At 40.3% G+C, this 13,831-nt stretch overlaps 1 protein-coding gene across 1 annotated transcript; it reads right to left on the bottom strand.

Annotated features, from left to right (window-relative positions):
* Positions 1-12,628: 12,628 nt before the first annotated feature.
* LOC142623335 (2-hydroxyisoflavanone dehydratase-like) lies at positions 12,629-13,603 on the bottom strand. The gene has a single exon (XM_075796731.1). The coding sequence runs from the start codon at positions 13,601-13,603 to the stop codon at positions 12,629-12,631; it is 975 nt and encodes a 324-aa protein (XP_075652846.1).
* Between the last annotated feature and the right edge of the window lie 228 nt (positions 13,604-13,831).

Genomic DNA, 13,831 nt, shown 5'->3' with positions numbered 1-13,831 from the left:
CATCAGACGGAGGCCGAATCTTCGGCCCTGATCACTAAAGGTTTATAGCAATTAACTGCTCCCGGTTCATCTGGGGTGGTGACAGGGGAGGAGACATATTGTGAGGAGTTGGAGAAGTTTCCAGTAGCCGACGACCCAGAGAGGTTCTTCCAAGTCGGTGTACTTTTGCCATACCAAGAGAAGATGAAATTGTTAGAATTCTTGAAGGACAATGTTGATGTTTTTGCGTGGGATCCTTATGAAGCTCCAGGCGTTGATCCAAGCTTCATTTGTCATCACTTAAATGTCAATCCAGCTATCGTTCCGAGAAGACAGCCACCTCGGCGATCCTCCATGGAACATTCCGAGGCTGTGAAGGAAGAGGTTCTTAAGCTTAAAAGGGCAGGTGCTATCAAAGAGGTTTTCTACCCCGAGTGGTTGGCCCATACGGTTGTTGTGAAAAAGAAGAACGGAACGTGGAGGGTATGTGTGGACTTCACTGATCTGAACAAGGCCTGTCCTAAAGATTCGTTCCCAATGCCACGTATTGATCAACTGGTGGATGCCACTGTCGGACATCCTCGGATGAGTTTTTTGGACGCCTTCCAGGGTTACCACCAGATTCCGTTAGCATTAGAGGACCAGGAGAAAACTGCCTTCATTACACCGACGGGGAATTATCATTATAAGGTCATGCCATTCGGCTTAAAGAATGCTGGGGCTACCTATCAAAGAATGATGACCAGAATGTTCAAACAGCAAATGGGGAAAACCATTGACGTATATGTTGACGATATGGTGGTGAAAAGCAAAGCAATACCCTCACACGTGAAAGATTTGGCCGACACTTTTCAGATACTGAGAAAGTACAAGTTGTGCCTCAATGCCTCAAAGTGCTCTTTCGGCGTGGGGTCGGGAAAGTTCTTGGGATATATGATTACTCATAGAGGCATAGAGGTAAATCCGCTGCAGGTCAAGGCTATTCAGGACTTGCAGTCTCCTCGGAACCCAAAAGAAATCCATAAGTTAACGGGAATGATTGCTGCCTTGAATAGATTCATATCTCGTGCGGCTGACCGGTGTCGCCCTTTCTTCCAACTGTTGAATAAGTGGAAAGGGTTTCAATGGACTGAGGACTGCGAGTTAGCTTTTCAACGGCTCAAGCAATATCTTTCTCGGCCACCTATTCTGTCTCGTCCAGAGGCACATGAGATTTTGTTTGCTTACCTGGCAGTGGCCGTCCACGCGGTCAGCCTGGTCCTGATAAGAGATGATGACGGGGTGCAAAGACCGGTATATTATGTTAGTAAGTCTTTAGGTGATGCCGAAGTACGTTATCAACCTTTAGAGAAAGCGCTCCTGGCCGTGGTTCACGCCACGCAAAAGCTTCCCCATTATTTTCAGTCTCACACGGTGGTTGTTCTGACTCAGTTGCCCCTCAAGGCAGTGCTGCGTAGCGCCGACTACTCAGGAAGGGTAGCAAAGTGGGGGACCATCCTAGGGGCTTTTGATGTTAAATACAAGCCTCGCACCTCGGTGAAGGGCCAGGTCCTCGCTGACCTGGTGGCGGAATTTGCCGAACCATTGCTGGAAGAAACTCTGAAAGAGGCCCACATGGGTGAAAAATCAGTTGAGGCAATCACAGTTGCGGTGTCTCCGATTTGGGAAGTGTATGTGGACGGGGCTGCTAATCAAAGAGGGTCTGGTATTGGACTCGTTCTAATGTCCCATGAAGGAATTGTCTTTGAAAAATCTTTAAGATTGGCCTTCTCGGCTACTAACAACGAGGCCGAGTATGAAGCAGTCTTGGTAGGCATGCAGATGGTACGTAAGATGGGTGGTAGGGAAGTCCATGTCTTCTCGGACTCCCAACTGGTGGTCGGCCAGGTCATGGGGAGCATGGAGGCTAGAGACCCCAGAATGCAGGAATATTTGGCCCAGATCAAACGTCAGCAAACTGAGTTTGGTTCCTTCGCCTTAACCCATATCTCTCGGAGCGGGAACACTCATGCAGACTCCTTAGCCACGCTGGCAACTACCTCGGCTCAAGGTTTACCTAGGGTTATCCTCGTTGAGGATTTACTAAAACCCTCTGTTGTCATTGCCGACGCACCCCGCATCCATCTAATAAGGCCTGGACCTAGCTGGATGGACTCGATCGTATCCTTTCTTAAAAATGACCTCCTTCCCGAGGACAGGGCTGAAGCAGAAAAGATACGTCGAAAGGCGCCGCGTTTCTGGTTGTCCGAGGACCAGAAGCTATACAAACGATCCTTTTCAGGACCGTACTTGTTGTGTGTGCACCCTGAATCAACAGACGCATTACTGGAGGAACTGCATGAGGGAATTTGTGGGAGCCACACTGGGGGAAGGTCCTTAGCCCATAGAGCCCTGACTCAGGGCTATTGGTGGCCCAATATGCAGAGGGAGGCTCAGGACTATGCCAGAAAATGTGATCAATGTCAGAGGTTCGCCCCTAATATTCACCAACCTGGAGGGGTTCTCAACCCTCTCTCCAGTCCTTGGCCTTTCGCACAATGGGGCTTGGACATTATAGGGCCATTTTCGAGGGCCGCTGGAAACAAAAGATGGCTTCTTGTGGGAACAGACTATTTCACCAAGTGGGTTGAGGCCGAGCCCTTGGAAAATATTAGAGATGTTGACTCCAAGAAGTTCGTCTGGAAAAACATCGTCACTAGATTCGGAATACCACACACACTCATCTCAGACAATGGTGTCCAATTCGATAGTAAGGCTTTTAGGAAGTATTGTGGTGACATGGGTATCATAAATAGATATTCCACCCCAGTTTATCCTCAAGGAAATGGACAAGCCGAGGCTGTTAACAAGGTCATAGTCAACGGGCTCAAGAAGAGGTTGGACGATGCGAAAGGTAGATGGGTAGAAGAGCTCCCTCATGTTCTGTGGACGTATCGGACTACACCGCGCAGGTCTACTGGAGAAACGCCATTCTCAATGACTTATGGAGCTGAGGCGGTGATACCACTGGAATCTGGTTTTCCTACCCTAAAGACGAGTTCTTTTAGCCCAGAGAATAATAAAGGACTCTTAGAAAAGGATCTTGATTTACTTGAGGAACGGGGTGAGGCAGCTATGGTCCAAATGGCTTATTATCAACAGAAGCTAAAACGAGGGTATGATGCCCACGTAAAACTAAGACCACTCGCGCCAGGTGATCTTGTACTAAGGAAAGTTGTAGGCACTTCTAAGAACCCAGCTTGGGGTAAGTTGGGACCCAATTGGGAAGGCCCCTATTGCATTGTTTCAGTAGCAGGCATAGGGTCGTATAGGTTAGTTGACCTAGACGAAAGAATTGTACCACGTCCATGGAATGTAAATAATCTTAGAAGGTATTACTATTAATGAAATGTGCATTTGTCAGTTGATATTCCAAAGTCATGATTAGCTCTTTTATTTGAAATCATCATTTTTAAGAATCAAACAGAAACTTGGTTAAGTGTTGTCCTCGGACCACAAACCTTGTGGAAATTGATGTCTTGTCATTTGTTAAACAGAACCTTAGTTATGCCGGGTCTTCGGACCTCCTGCTTTGGAAAAATTAACATTTGAAATTATCATTTTTAAGAATCAAACAGAAACTTGGTTAAGTGTAGTCCTCGGACCACAAACCTTGTGAATTGATGTCTTGTCATTTGTTAAACAGAACCTTAGTTATGCCGGGTCTTCGGACCTCCTGCTTTGGGAAAATTAACATTTGAAATTATCATTTTTAAGAATCAAACAGAAACTTGGTTAAGTGCAGTCCTCGGACCACAAACCTTGTGGAAATTGATGTCTTGTCATTTGTTAAACAGAACCTTAGTTATGCTGGGTCTTCGGACCTCCTACTTTGGGAAAATTAACATTTGAAATTATCATTTTTAAGAATCAAACAGAAACTTGGTTAAGTGCAGTCCTCGGACCACAAACCTTGTGGAAATTGGTGTCTTGTCATTTGTTAAACAGAACCTTAGTTATGCCGGGTCTTCGGACCTCCTGCTTTGAGAAAATTAACATTTGAAATTATCATTTCTAAGAATCAAACAGAAACTTGGTTAAGTGTAGTCCTCGGACCACAAACCTTGTGGAAATTGATGTCTTGTCATTTGTTAAACAGAACCTTAGTTATGCCGGGTCTTCGGACCTCCTGCTTTGGGAAAATTAACATTTGAAATTATCATTTTTAAGAATCAAACAGAAACTTGGTTAAGTGTAGTCCTCGGACCACAAACCTTGTGGAAATTGATGTCTTGTCATTTGTTAAACAGAACCTTAGTTATGCCGGGTCTTCGGACCTCCTGCTTTGGGAAAATTAACATTTGAAATTATCATTTTTAAGAATCAAACAGAAACTTGGTTAAGTGTAGTCCTCGGACCACAAACCTTGTGAAAATTGATGTCTTGTCATTTGTTAAACAGAACCTTAGTTATGCCGGGTCTTTGGACCTCCTGCTTTGGGAAAATTAACATTTGAAATTATCATTTTTAAGAATCAAACAGAAACTTGGTTAAGTGTAGTCCTCGGACCACAAACCTTGTGGAAATTGATGTCTTTTCATTTGTTAAACAGAACCTTAGTTATGCCGGGTCTTCGGACCTCCTGCTTTGGGAAAATTAACATTTGAAATTATCATTTTTAAGAATCAAACAGAAACTTGGTTAAGTGTTATCCTCGGACCACAAACCTTGTGGAAATTGATGTCTTGTCATTTGTTAAACAAAACCTTAGTTATGCCGGGTCTTCGGACCTCCTGCTTTGGGAAAATTAACATTTGAAATTATCATTTTTAAGAATCAAACGAAAAATTGGTTAAGTCTTATTCTTCGGACCACGACTTTGATCAAAGTTAACTTCTTATTATCTCTGGGTGCTAATGCGTTGCTGTTTACTAACTTGGATCCTAAGTTTTATATTTTTAAGTGTTAAGCAAATTTGTGTAAGGAATGGTCCTCGGAACTTACATCCTACTAGAAAAGACGAGGTACATCACAAGGGTCCAATCGTTATACGAGGTCTTCTCTTCCTTTTCAATCAAAGGCATTGTTTAAATATCTCAATCACATCACCTTCTGTTAAATCTTTAATAATGTGTGTATGATTATGGGGAAGTTATGATTGTGCAATCCTGGGAGTTAGATTTGTTTACTCTGAGAGACTTTCGTTATGTATTAATGGGAAACTTTTGCGATAAATGTAAAAAGAATAAAGTAAAAACAGATGCAACACGAGTAAAAATCAAATAAAGTTGTTCTTCATTAATCATTTAGGTATGCATTACATATAAAGGCTGAACATGGAGAAATAGAAGCCCTAAGCTAAGTCCTAAGCTTTTGGAGGAGGATCTTGCTGAGAAGTGTTGGTTCCCTCTGTCTCTTTCAACTCCAACTCAAAAGCAGACAGAACCTTGTTTTCTTTGTCTGCTACTTTGGTTGGAGGAACATTGGATTCCATGGCTTGGCTCAGTCCCTTCTCGGCATTTCCGCCTCCTTCCTTGTCTTTATTGGAACCCGAAGGTTCGTAGGATGGAAGAGCAAGAGTTGTCTCGGGGTAGGAGTAGCACAGAGCCTCTTCAATCTCCGTATTTCCGGGGGAAGCCAAACGTTCTCAAGGTTTCCTCGGAGATTCGAAGATAGAGGAACTCCTGCTACGTTTAAAGCTTCCCCAGGACTTTTCGACAGTATTCTCGACACAAAGCCGCGAACTCCTCCGTCGAGTTGCTCCTCGTGGTTGCTACCCCTTCCTCGAAACTCGCCCGCGGTTTGTAGAGAGAGTTGGAAGGAGCTGGCTTCTTCCTTCATCGCCAGTTCCTTTTTCGATCCGAGCACTCCCTTTGGGCTTGGGCGAGCTCTTCATCTCTTTCGCGGAGGAAGCTTGCGCTGCCCTTCTATCTGGGTCTTCATAGTCTTCAAGTTTGACTCGACCCCCCATTTTCTCTCTCCTCAGCTCGGCCACCTCCAGAGGTAAGCTTTTCGTTCTCGCCAAGGGCGTGCCCAGGGGTCTTCTCTGTCTCCGACCTAATCTCCATCTCGGTCCTGGCCTTCTTCCGAGTATCTTCTATAAATTTCTCGAGTAAAGACCTCCTGAATGGCCTGTAACAAAGTGTGATGGAATTAGGAATAGTAAACAAACTTATGAATATTGTTAAATGTGGAATCTTCCTAAAAGGGGTAAACTTTTGAAGCGCTAAATCCTTTTAAAGAGAGGAATAGTTAGCGGCTGGTTCATTTTTTTCCAAGGTCTCCATGTCCTTGGGCAACGGGAGAGGGCGCTCCAACGCTTCGGCCAAGTGGTGGGCATGACCTTGTTGAACCGCCCTTATCCTTGGATTGGCAGGAGATGGGGGCGCCGTCCAAGTCTTGGTCGGGGGACCAGGTGGTCGGTGCTCGGCGCACTTCAGCCTCGTCCCCGATTTCCCCGCTTTCAACTGAGCGGGCCCTACCCTTGCCTTTGTCCAGCTTCTTCTGCTGAACCGGTGGGAGTTGTTGCCTTGGTTTCTTGGGGTCCTTACTGATCGTCCCCTCAGTATCCCCCTTTCTCTACTTCTTGGGATCCTCGGCTGGAGGTTTTGGCTCAGCTGGAGGAGGGGGAGGTGGTAAAGATGGGGGAACTTGGGACGTCCCCGTCTTCTTCTCCACAACCTTCGCAGCTCTATTGGTAAGGAGACCCTGCATCCTGCCCATATCTTCCTCAGATTCGTCCTCGGGTAGGGCAACCACAAACCCTGCAATTCCAGAGGCCTCGGTGGCTTCTTCCTCCTCGTCGGAAAGTACAACAAACTGATTCCCGCGAGGTCCCTCGGTGTCTTCGAGATGGAATTTGTCTATCTCGTCGTTTAGTGTATGCGAAGAAGACACCCGTTCTTCTGGAACAATAGTTGCCTGGGAATGCACGGCGAGGGGAATTGCCGCTATGGCCTGGTTGTATAAAACGGTGTCAGGGGCGTCAGGGAGATCGTGGTCGTCCAAAAAGTTGGGCCGGGCTACGTTTATTTTTCTTCGCCTCCGGTCACCCACGATTATGGCATTTTCTATTTCTTGGAAGTCCGAGGATATAGGATCGTATCCTAAAATCAGATGGGCGGCTCTAAGTTGTAGGTCCTCGCTGACAAACACCTCGGAGCGAAGCACTCGGTTTAGATCGGCAACGCTGCAGTGGCTCAAACGTGGACGCACGTGCTGCTTATCTGTAAAGAAAGAAGTGAACAACATGGTCAGATTCACATAACGAGTGACAAAGTTAAACAAATATAAACGCATATTAGTGTGCATGTTTGTGAGTGTCAAGGAAGTTGCGAGGTGGGGAGGTTAATCCTAAGGTGTCGCACCTGGATCTCCCCACACAACTGGGCAGTGGAGGCCGTCGTGCCAGTTCCCAGACACGATCAAGTAGTCGTCCTTCATGCCTTTGTTGGATTTGGGCAGACAGGAGATCAGTCTAACGGTACTGGACCGAGACTTAATGTAATAACCTACCTTAGAAAGTTTATGGGACTCGTATAGAAAGACGACGTCGTGCCAGGTGAGGTTTAAACCCATCTGCTGGTTTAGAGCATCTACACTACCCAAAACTCTAAAAACGTTTGGGAGGCACTGATCGGGACACAACCGGTGGTTGCGAAGGTACTCCCTAGTTACGGGTCTCATTGGGAGGGTCATCCCACCTTCTATAAAGGCTATCATTGGGATGATAACCTCTCCCTCTTTCCTAGAACCGGCCACGGCTTCTGCCGGACAATATTTTAACCCTACATCACTGGAAATACGGTACTTGGCCCTAAAGCCTTCCATCCCAACGGCAGTATCAACTAGACACTTGAATCTTCCCATTACAGAGGAACGAGAGACTAAACTCTAAGAGGGAGAATGTTTGTAGTGATAGCCGAGGACAAATACCGAGGAGAAAAGGTTAAGAATAGGAGGAGCAAGAACTTACAAGGTTGAAGGTGTGCAAATTTCCACAGTTTTCTGCAAGTAAGGTATGATGGCTGATGTTTTGATGGGATTAGCCCCTGAGGAATTAAATGAAGGCGCAGGTTCCCGAAGCGTCACGACGTGCGAAAAGGCGGCCTCGAAATTATATTTGTCCCGCCTAAAATTTCGTGGAGTAACGAAGACCGTTGGATGCCCATCTCACCGTTGAACATGGGAGACAAAGAGTAACTTACAGTAATAAATGCGCGCGTTTTTGAAAATAAAACCGCCAAGTGGCATCTTCTGGGACGCGATACGATTTCCACACGTGCCATCACTTACAAAGTGTGTGGAGTGGATCCTCGACAGATCAAAACCCTATTTTTCTCCTCGGATGTCGAAAATTAGAGTTTTGAGGGGCTATTGTGGGGAGTAAAAAGACCTTGATGGGAATATGGGCCGTTGGGTCATGCTTAAGAAGACCGACCTGCTCTTGGGTTTAGGACTTGTTAGTACTACGGGTCGACCCATACGCCGAGGGTCCGAGGATCCAGCCGAGAATGATTTTTCCCTTCGGACTGACACCGGAGAATCCGGGACTTCATGGTAAAGGTTAGGGAAGGACACGGTCAAAACCAGTCGTTAAAGGGGGTGAACCCTTGAATGTCCTAGAAGCACCGATGTAGGAGAAATATCAAAGATAAAGGCTGCTACCTCCACATTAAAGACCTTGCACCTACCGCCCTGGCCGCATTAATGGGGAAGTGACACCTGAACAGTGGAAGGGAAACTTCTGGTTACTATTCAAAGGCACTGAGAAAAGAAATATCTAGGCTAAGGGGGAGGTGGGGCAACACGTGTATAAAGTATTCAAAGGAGTAGTATTTAAAGAGCAATCTAAGACAGGAAAGAGGGACGGACTTTTTGTAACCTAAAAAGAAAAGAAACAAAGATAGAGATAATATAAGAAAAACTCTCGGCTTATGTCCGAAGAAGTTGATTTACTATATTCCTTGTTGTTTCCAAGCATTTGCAATCTTTAGTTTGTCATTTAATCCTCACACGCTTCTAACCTGGGTTTCAAGCCCACACTCTACAAATTCATATTGTTTTACGGCTCATTGGGCCTGAGCCCATAACTGTTCTTGGGACCAGGTGCAATTGTGCACTTACATTATCCTAAACTCAAGTTGTCTATCAATCATGGTTTTGTTTTACATTAACACATTTGCAGACTCCACCTCCTCCTCCCTAACCGTAACTACCAAATTTTTTCAATTAAAAACTATACTGGGCAAGCTCACAACTTCAAATCCTCCCACTTCTGGGCGGACTCCACTTCAAATTCTCCAGATTTCAATTTAGAATTTTTTTTTTTTTCTGGCAAAGGAAGTTAAAAAAATTATAATAGACATTTTGTTTGAATAGAATTTAAATTATGAATTTTACTTAAATAAAAATATTGTTAATTCCATCCCTTATTTTGAGGAAATATATCCTAAAAATTTATATAAAAAATTAATTTAATAATTAATGAGAGTATTTGTTTATTAGGAAAAAAATTGTTAGAGAGAGAGAGAGAGAGGGAGAGTATAATATAAATTTATCAATTCCTATGAATTTATACAACATGTACATCCTTTCAATACAAATGCATACACATAAGTTGCAACTCGAAAAAAAAGCAAAAAAAAAAAAAAAAACAAAACAAAACAAAAACATGGGATGCAAGAGAGATTTTATGGATAGACATCAGTAAATATATATAAGTTTTAATATTTTGATAATAGATTTTTAGTTGGAGTGTGATTTAAATTTTTGAAGCTTAGATGCAAGTTACATGTTTTGTTAAAACACTTGTTATTACTTTATCTAAATAATCTGTGGTCCCTATCAACTGAAACTTATATGTATGTTGTATGTTTTGTTAAAACACTTATTGTTTCTTTATTTAAAGAAATTAATAAGAAAAAATAAGTTGTTGTCTTTATTAACTGAAACTTAGATGCATAATACATGTTTTGTTAAAATACTTATTGTTATTTTATCTAAAATGCATGTTGCATTTCTTTTTTACACTTATTGTTACTTTATCTAAAAAAATTGATAAGAACAAATAAGTTGCTGTCTACTTGTCTCCATCAACCGAAACTTAGATGCATGTTGCAAGTTTTATTAAAATACTTATTGTTATTTTATATAAAAAAAAATGATAATAACTAGTCATGGATCCCGTACGTTGCGCGTTATAATATTTTTAGGATAGTCTCATTAAATTTATTTTTGTAGTTTGGACTTATTTAGTAAGTAGTAATGTATTTCATAATTATATTTTCATTTGTTACAGTGACAATCACAAATGTAATATAGAATTTTTGTCATGTCAAAATGAAAATAATACAAATTTTTCTCAGGAATTTAAAAGGTTGAAAAAATATTACTTTTTTAATAAAAATTATTTATAACATTTTATGTTTCATTAAAAAGTAACTAAAATTTGGAAATTATTTTTTAGTTCTTAAAAAACTTTTTCAAACCCAATTTTTTCTACCGTACAATCAAAAACACCGAGAAACGTATAAAAAAAATTATAAAATTCAACAAAACTACAATTCAAATAAAAAAGAAAGGGAAAAATAAAACTCGCATCAAAATCAAAGCCATTCTCCTGAATATGTAAAACATTTTAAATGTGATGTGATCAAGCCAAATATTCAATGCATAATTAAATTCAAAATTTTAATCCTATTCTACATAATGATTGTAATCAAGTCAAATATTGTGTTAATACTGTCAAAAATAGATAGATAAATAAATAATTTTAAACTCGAAATTGAATTTGTTTTCTTAAAAATCTCAAAAAATACACTAATGAAATAAGGAAGATGGGCAATATAAAATATCCGTAAATGCTTAAAAATAATTACTCACGCATCTAAAAACATCATATAATGAAGATATAACAATTTGATGTTAATTTGTTAAACAATATATTTACAAATTGTGAAAGGAAATTGCACAGAAACCATCTTCTTCTACTGCACTAACTGTTTTTTATCATATTGTCCAAACTATCCTATTGTTTTCCAAATAAACTAAAACCTGACAATAACACAAATTATGGACATATTTTAGTATAATTTTCCCCCAAATCTAGTCAACAACATTAAAAGTATTTAGTGTTGCAAATAAAATGATTTAAAAAAAAACTTGCATCAAGGAATACATAAGAGTTAGTCAATAATAAGACAATGGGTGTACAAACTTCATAAAAAATCCAACAAAAAAATGAAAAAAAAATATGTGAGAGAGAGAGAGAGAACCTTTTCGTGTGAGAAAATAAAATATCCATAAAATATGAGAGAGTGACAAATTTATAGTAAGAGAATGATAATAAGAAGAGACAAAATAAAGAAAGATAAATAGTCAAAATTATATGTAAAGTTAAAATCGTCTAAGAGGAATATGTATAGACAATACTTAGTTATAACATTAAAATTAAAGTAGCTAAATATGTAAAGTTAAAACCGCCTAAAATGAATTTGTAAAACCAATGTTATTATATATTTAATAATGTCAAAAGAAATTAAAAGTAAAAAATAAATATCAAATAAATAATGATGTGACAATGACGTGAAGGATGAGGTGACTTAACAAGAGCGCATCAACAATAAATGCTACGCTTCAGCTTTTAGAGATATATATATATATATATATATATATATATATATATATATATATATATAGATAGATAAATAAGTTGTTGTCTCTATCTATAAAATTGTTTTTATCCAAAATATTTTTATAATTTAGTGAAACTACTTAACGCAACTACGACTTGATGGTGTGATTTTCCATGAAGCAAAATATAAGGAAAGTTGCGAGAGACCAAGCCATTGTTTGGGAATGTTACATATCACCCTTGAGAAGCTATGATTCCAAAGAATCTCTCACTAACGAAAAAAGGGTAGGCAAAAAAGTGCAAAATCAATGTAAGACTTGATAATTTCTAACTATCTCTACTCTACTTTGTTCTACTCTCCTCGATCTCCCTTTATCCAATCAAACCATAAGAATTAAGATAGCCTGAGACTAATAATAGCATACAAACCTCCATGTGAGCAAGGCTTTATACATCCCCATGAAACAAAATAACATCTCCGACTAGAGAGACTGGTTTGCATTAGCTCTAAAATAATGTCAAGAGCTCAACAAGTGTATGAATGAAATCTCGAGGGAAAATAAAATTGTATATGCATGGGATATATAAGGACATAACCAAATTAAGCATCAATACATAAAAGTAAATAAATAACCAATTTCATCACAAGCAGTCTTTGACTAATACAAATCTTCTCTCTCACTTTTAATGTTTCATTTTATTCTTTAAAATCCAATTACAACCTACCACTTGTCTATTTTAATTTTCTTATTAAAGTATTCAAAGATTTTCTTTAATAAAAAAAAATCAGATATTTGACATAATACAGTTTGGTGAAGTATGAAACTCTAATAACGAAACGAACGATTTTTCTTCGACTTTGAAATAAGGAATTTGCCACAATCAAACGACATAATTTAAACTATAACAATAGAAGGAAGCAAGTTGGACTCATCGATATTCATCAGGAAGCATCTACTACCACTATAATTATTATTGCTTGCTGCAGTTACAGTTCCAAGCAGCATTCCTTCTATAATGTGCCGGAAAATGTTTTTACTCGAAAATAAAAGAAGCCAAGCGTTTGACCATAGCCTTAGCATTCTCATTTTCAATATTGAAGATATGGAAAACATGGCCTTCTTCCTCCACTTCAAACAATTCTATTTCGCCTTTCCACCCACTCTTCCTCATTATTTCAAAATACCAAACACCTCTTTCCTTTATCAACTCATCCTTCCCAGCCACACACACAAGCATCCGATCACACCCAATCCCAGTCAAGCTCGGTGCACCTGGCCCTTCAGGATTGAGCATTGGATTGTCAACACCACCAGTTGCTGAGGGATACACAAAGTCCCAAACTACATACGGCAAGCTCTTCTCGTGTCCTTCCTTGGACTCTGACCCATATGCCTTAGAACTAAAAAAATAAGGGTGGACAAGATAAGCACCTAAAATTTTAACACCACAAGGTAAGCTCTCAACCCCAGCTCTTATAGCCATGTTATGCACAATATTGCCACCAGCACTGTCACCTCCTATAAATATTCTTCCAAAGTCACCGTTATTGATTAACCATGGCTCTTTATCGTTACCAGCTGATTGAGAGACAACCCATTGAAGTGCAGCCCAGCTGTCTTCATAAGCAGCTGGAAGAAGGTGTTCTGGTGCAAGTCTGTACTCGACCGAGATAGCAAGAACATGGACTTGGGAGACTAAGTTGTTGAGGTAGCGGTGATAGAGGCTTCCAAAGGCGGATTCAATGCAAAAGGCACCACCATGGAAGTAGACTAAGATGGGGAGCTTTTGGTTTTGGGTGTGATCAGTAAGTTTTGGGAGGTAAAGTCGAGCTGAAACAGAAGGGTTCTCTGAAATGGTTATGTCTTTGGATGAGACCCCGATTTCTGGGTCTTGATCAGGTGTTGGTGGAGCAAATGGTGTGCCTTCCAGGCGTTCCACTGAACCGTCCTTGTAGACCCGGATGAAAGGAAGAATCTCTAAGTCTACTTCTTTGGTGGTGGAAGTCATTTCAGCCTTTAATTGGATGAGAAAGAGAGGAAGTGGATGAATGAAACTATTAGCGATAGCTTCTAGTCACAATAAATATTCTTGTGAAAATACATGCAAAACAATAAAATAGCAAACAATAGCCAAAATTAATGTAGTTAAACTTATTCCAAGCCCACCTTCACTATTAATGCCAACAAAAATTCATTATTAATAATAAGAATTATAATCACACAAATTATCACAAAA

The sequence above is a fragment of the Castanea sativa genome, chromosome 2 (genome assembly GCF_040712315.1).
Source record: "Castanea sativa cultivar Marrone di Chiusa Pesio chromosome 2, ASM4071231v1".
In the NCBI taxonomy this organism is placed as follows: domain Eukaryota; kingdom Viridiplantae; phylum Streptophyta; class Magnoliopsida; order Fagales; family Fagaceae; genus Castanea; species Castanea sativa.
Note: the sequence above shows the minus strand (reverse complement) of the source record. Positions and strands in the feature narration are given on the sequence as shown.

Coding starts and splice junctions, on each gene's coding strand:
- LOC142623335 (XM_075796731.1), bottom strand. CDS start 13,603: ATGACTTCCACCACCAAAGAAGTAGACTTAGAGATTCTTCCTTTCATC.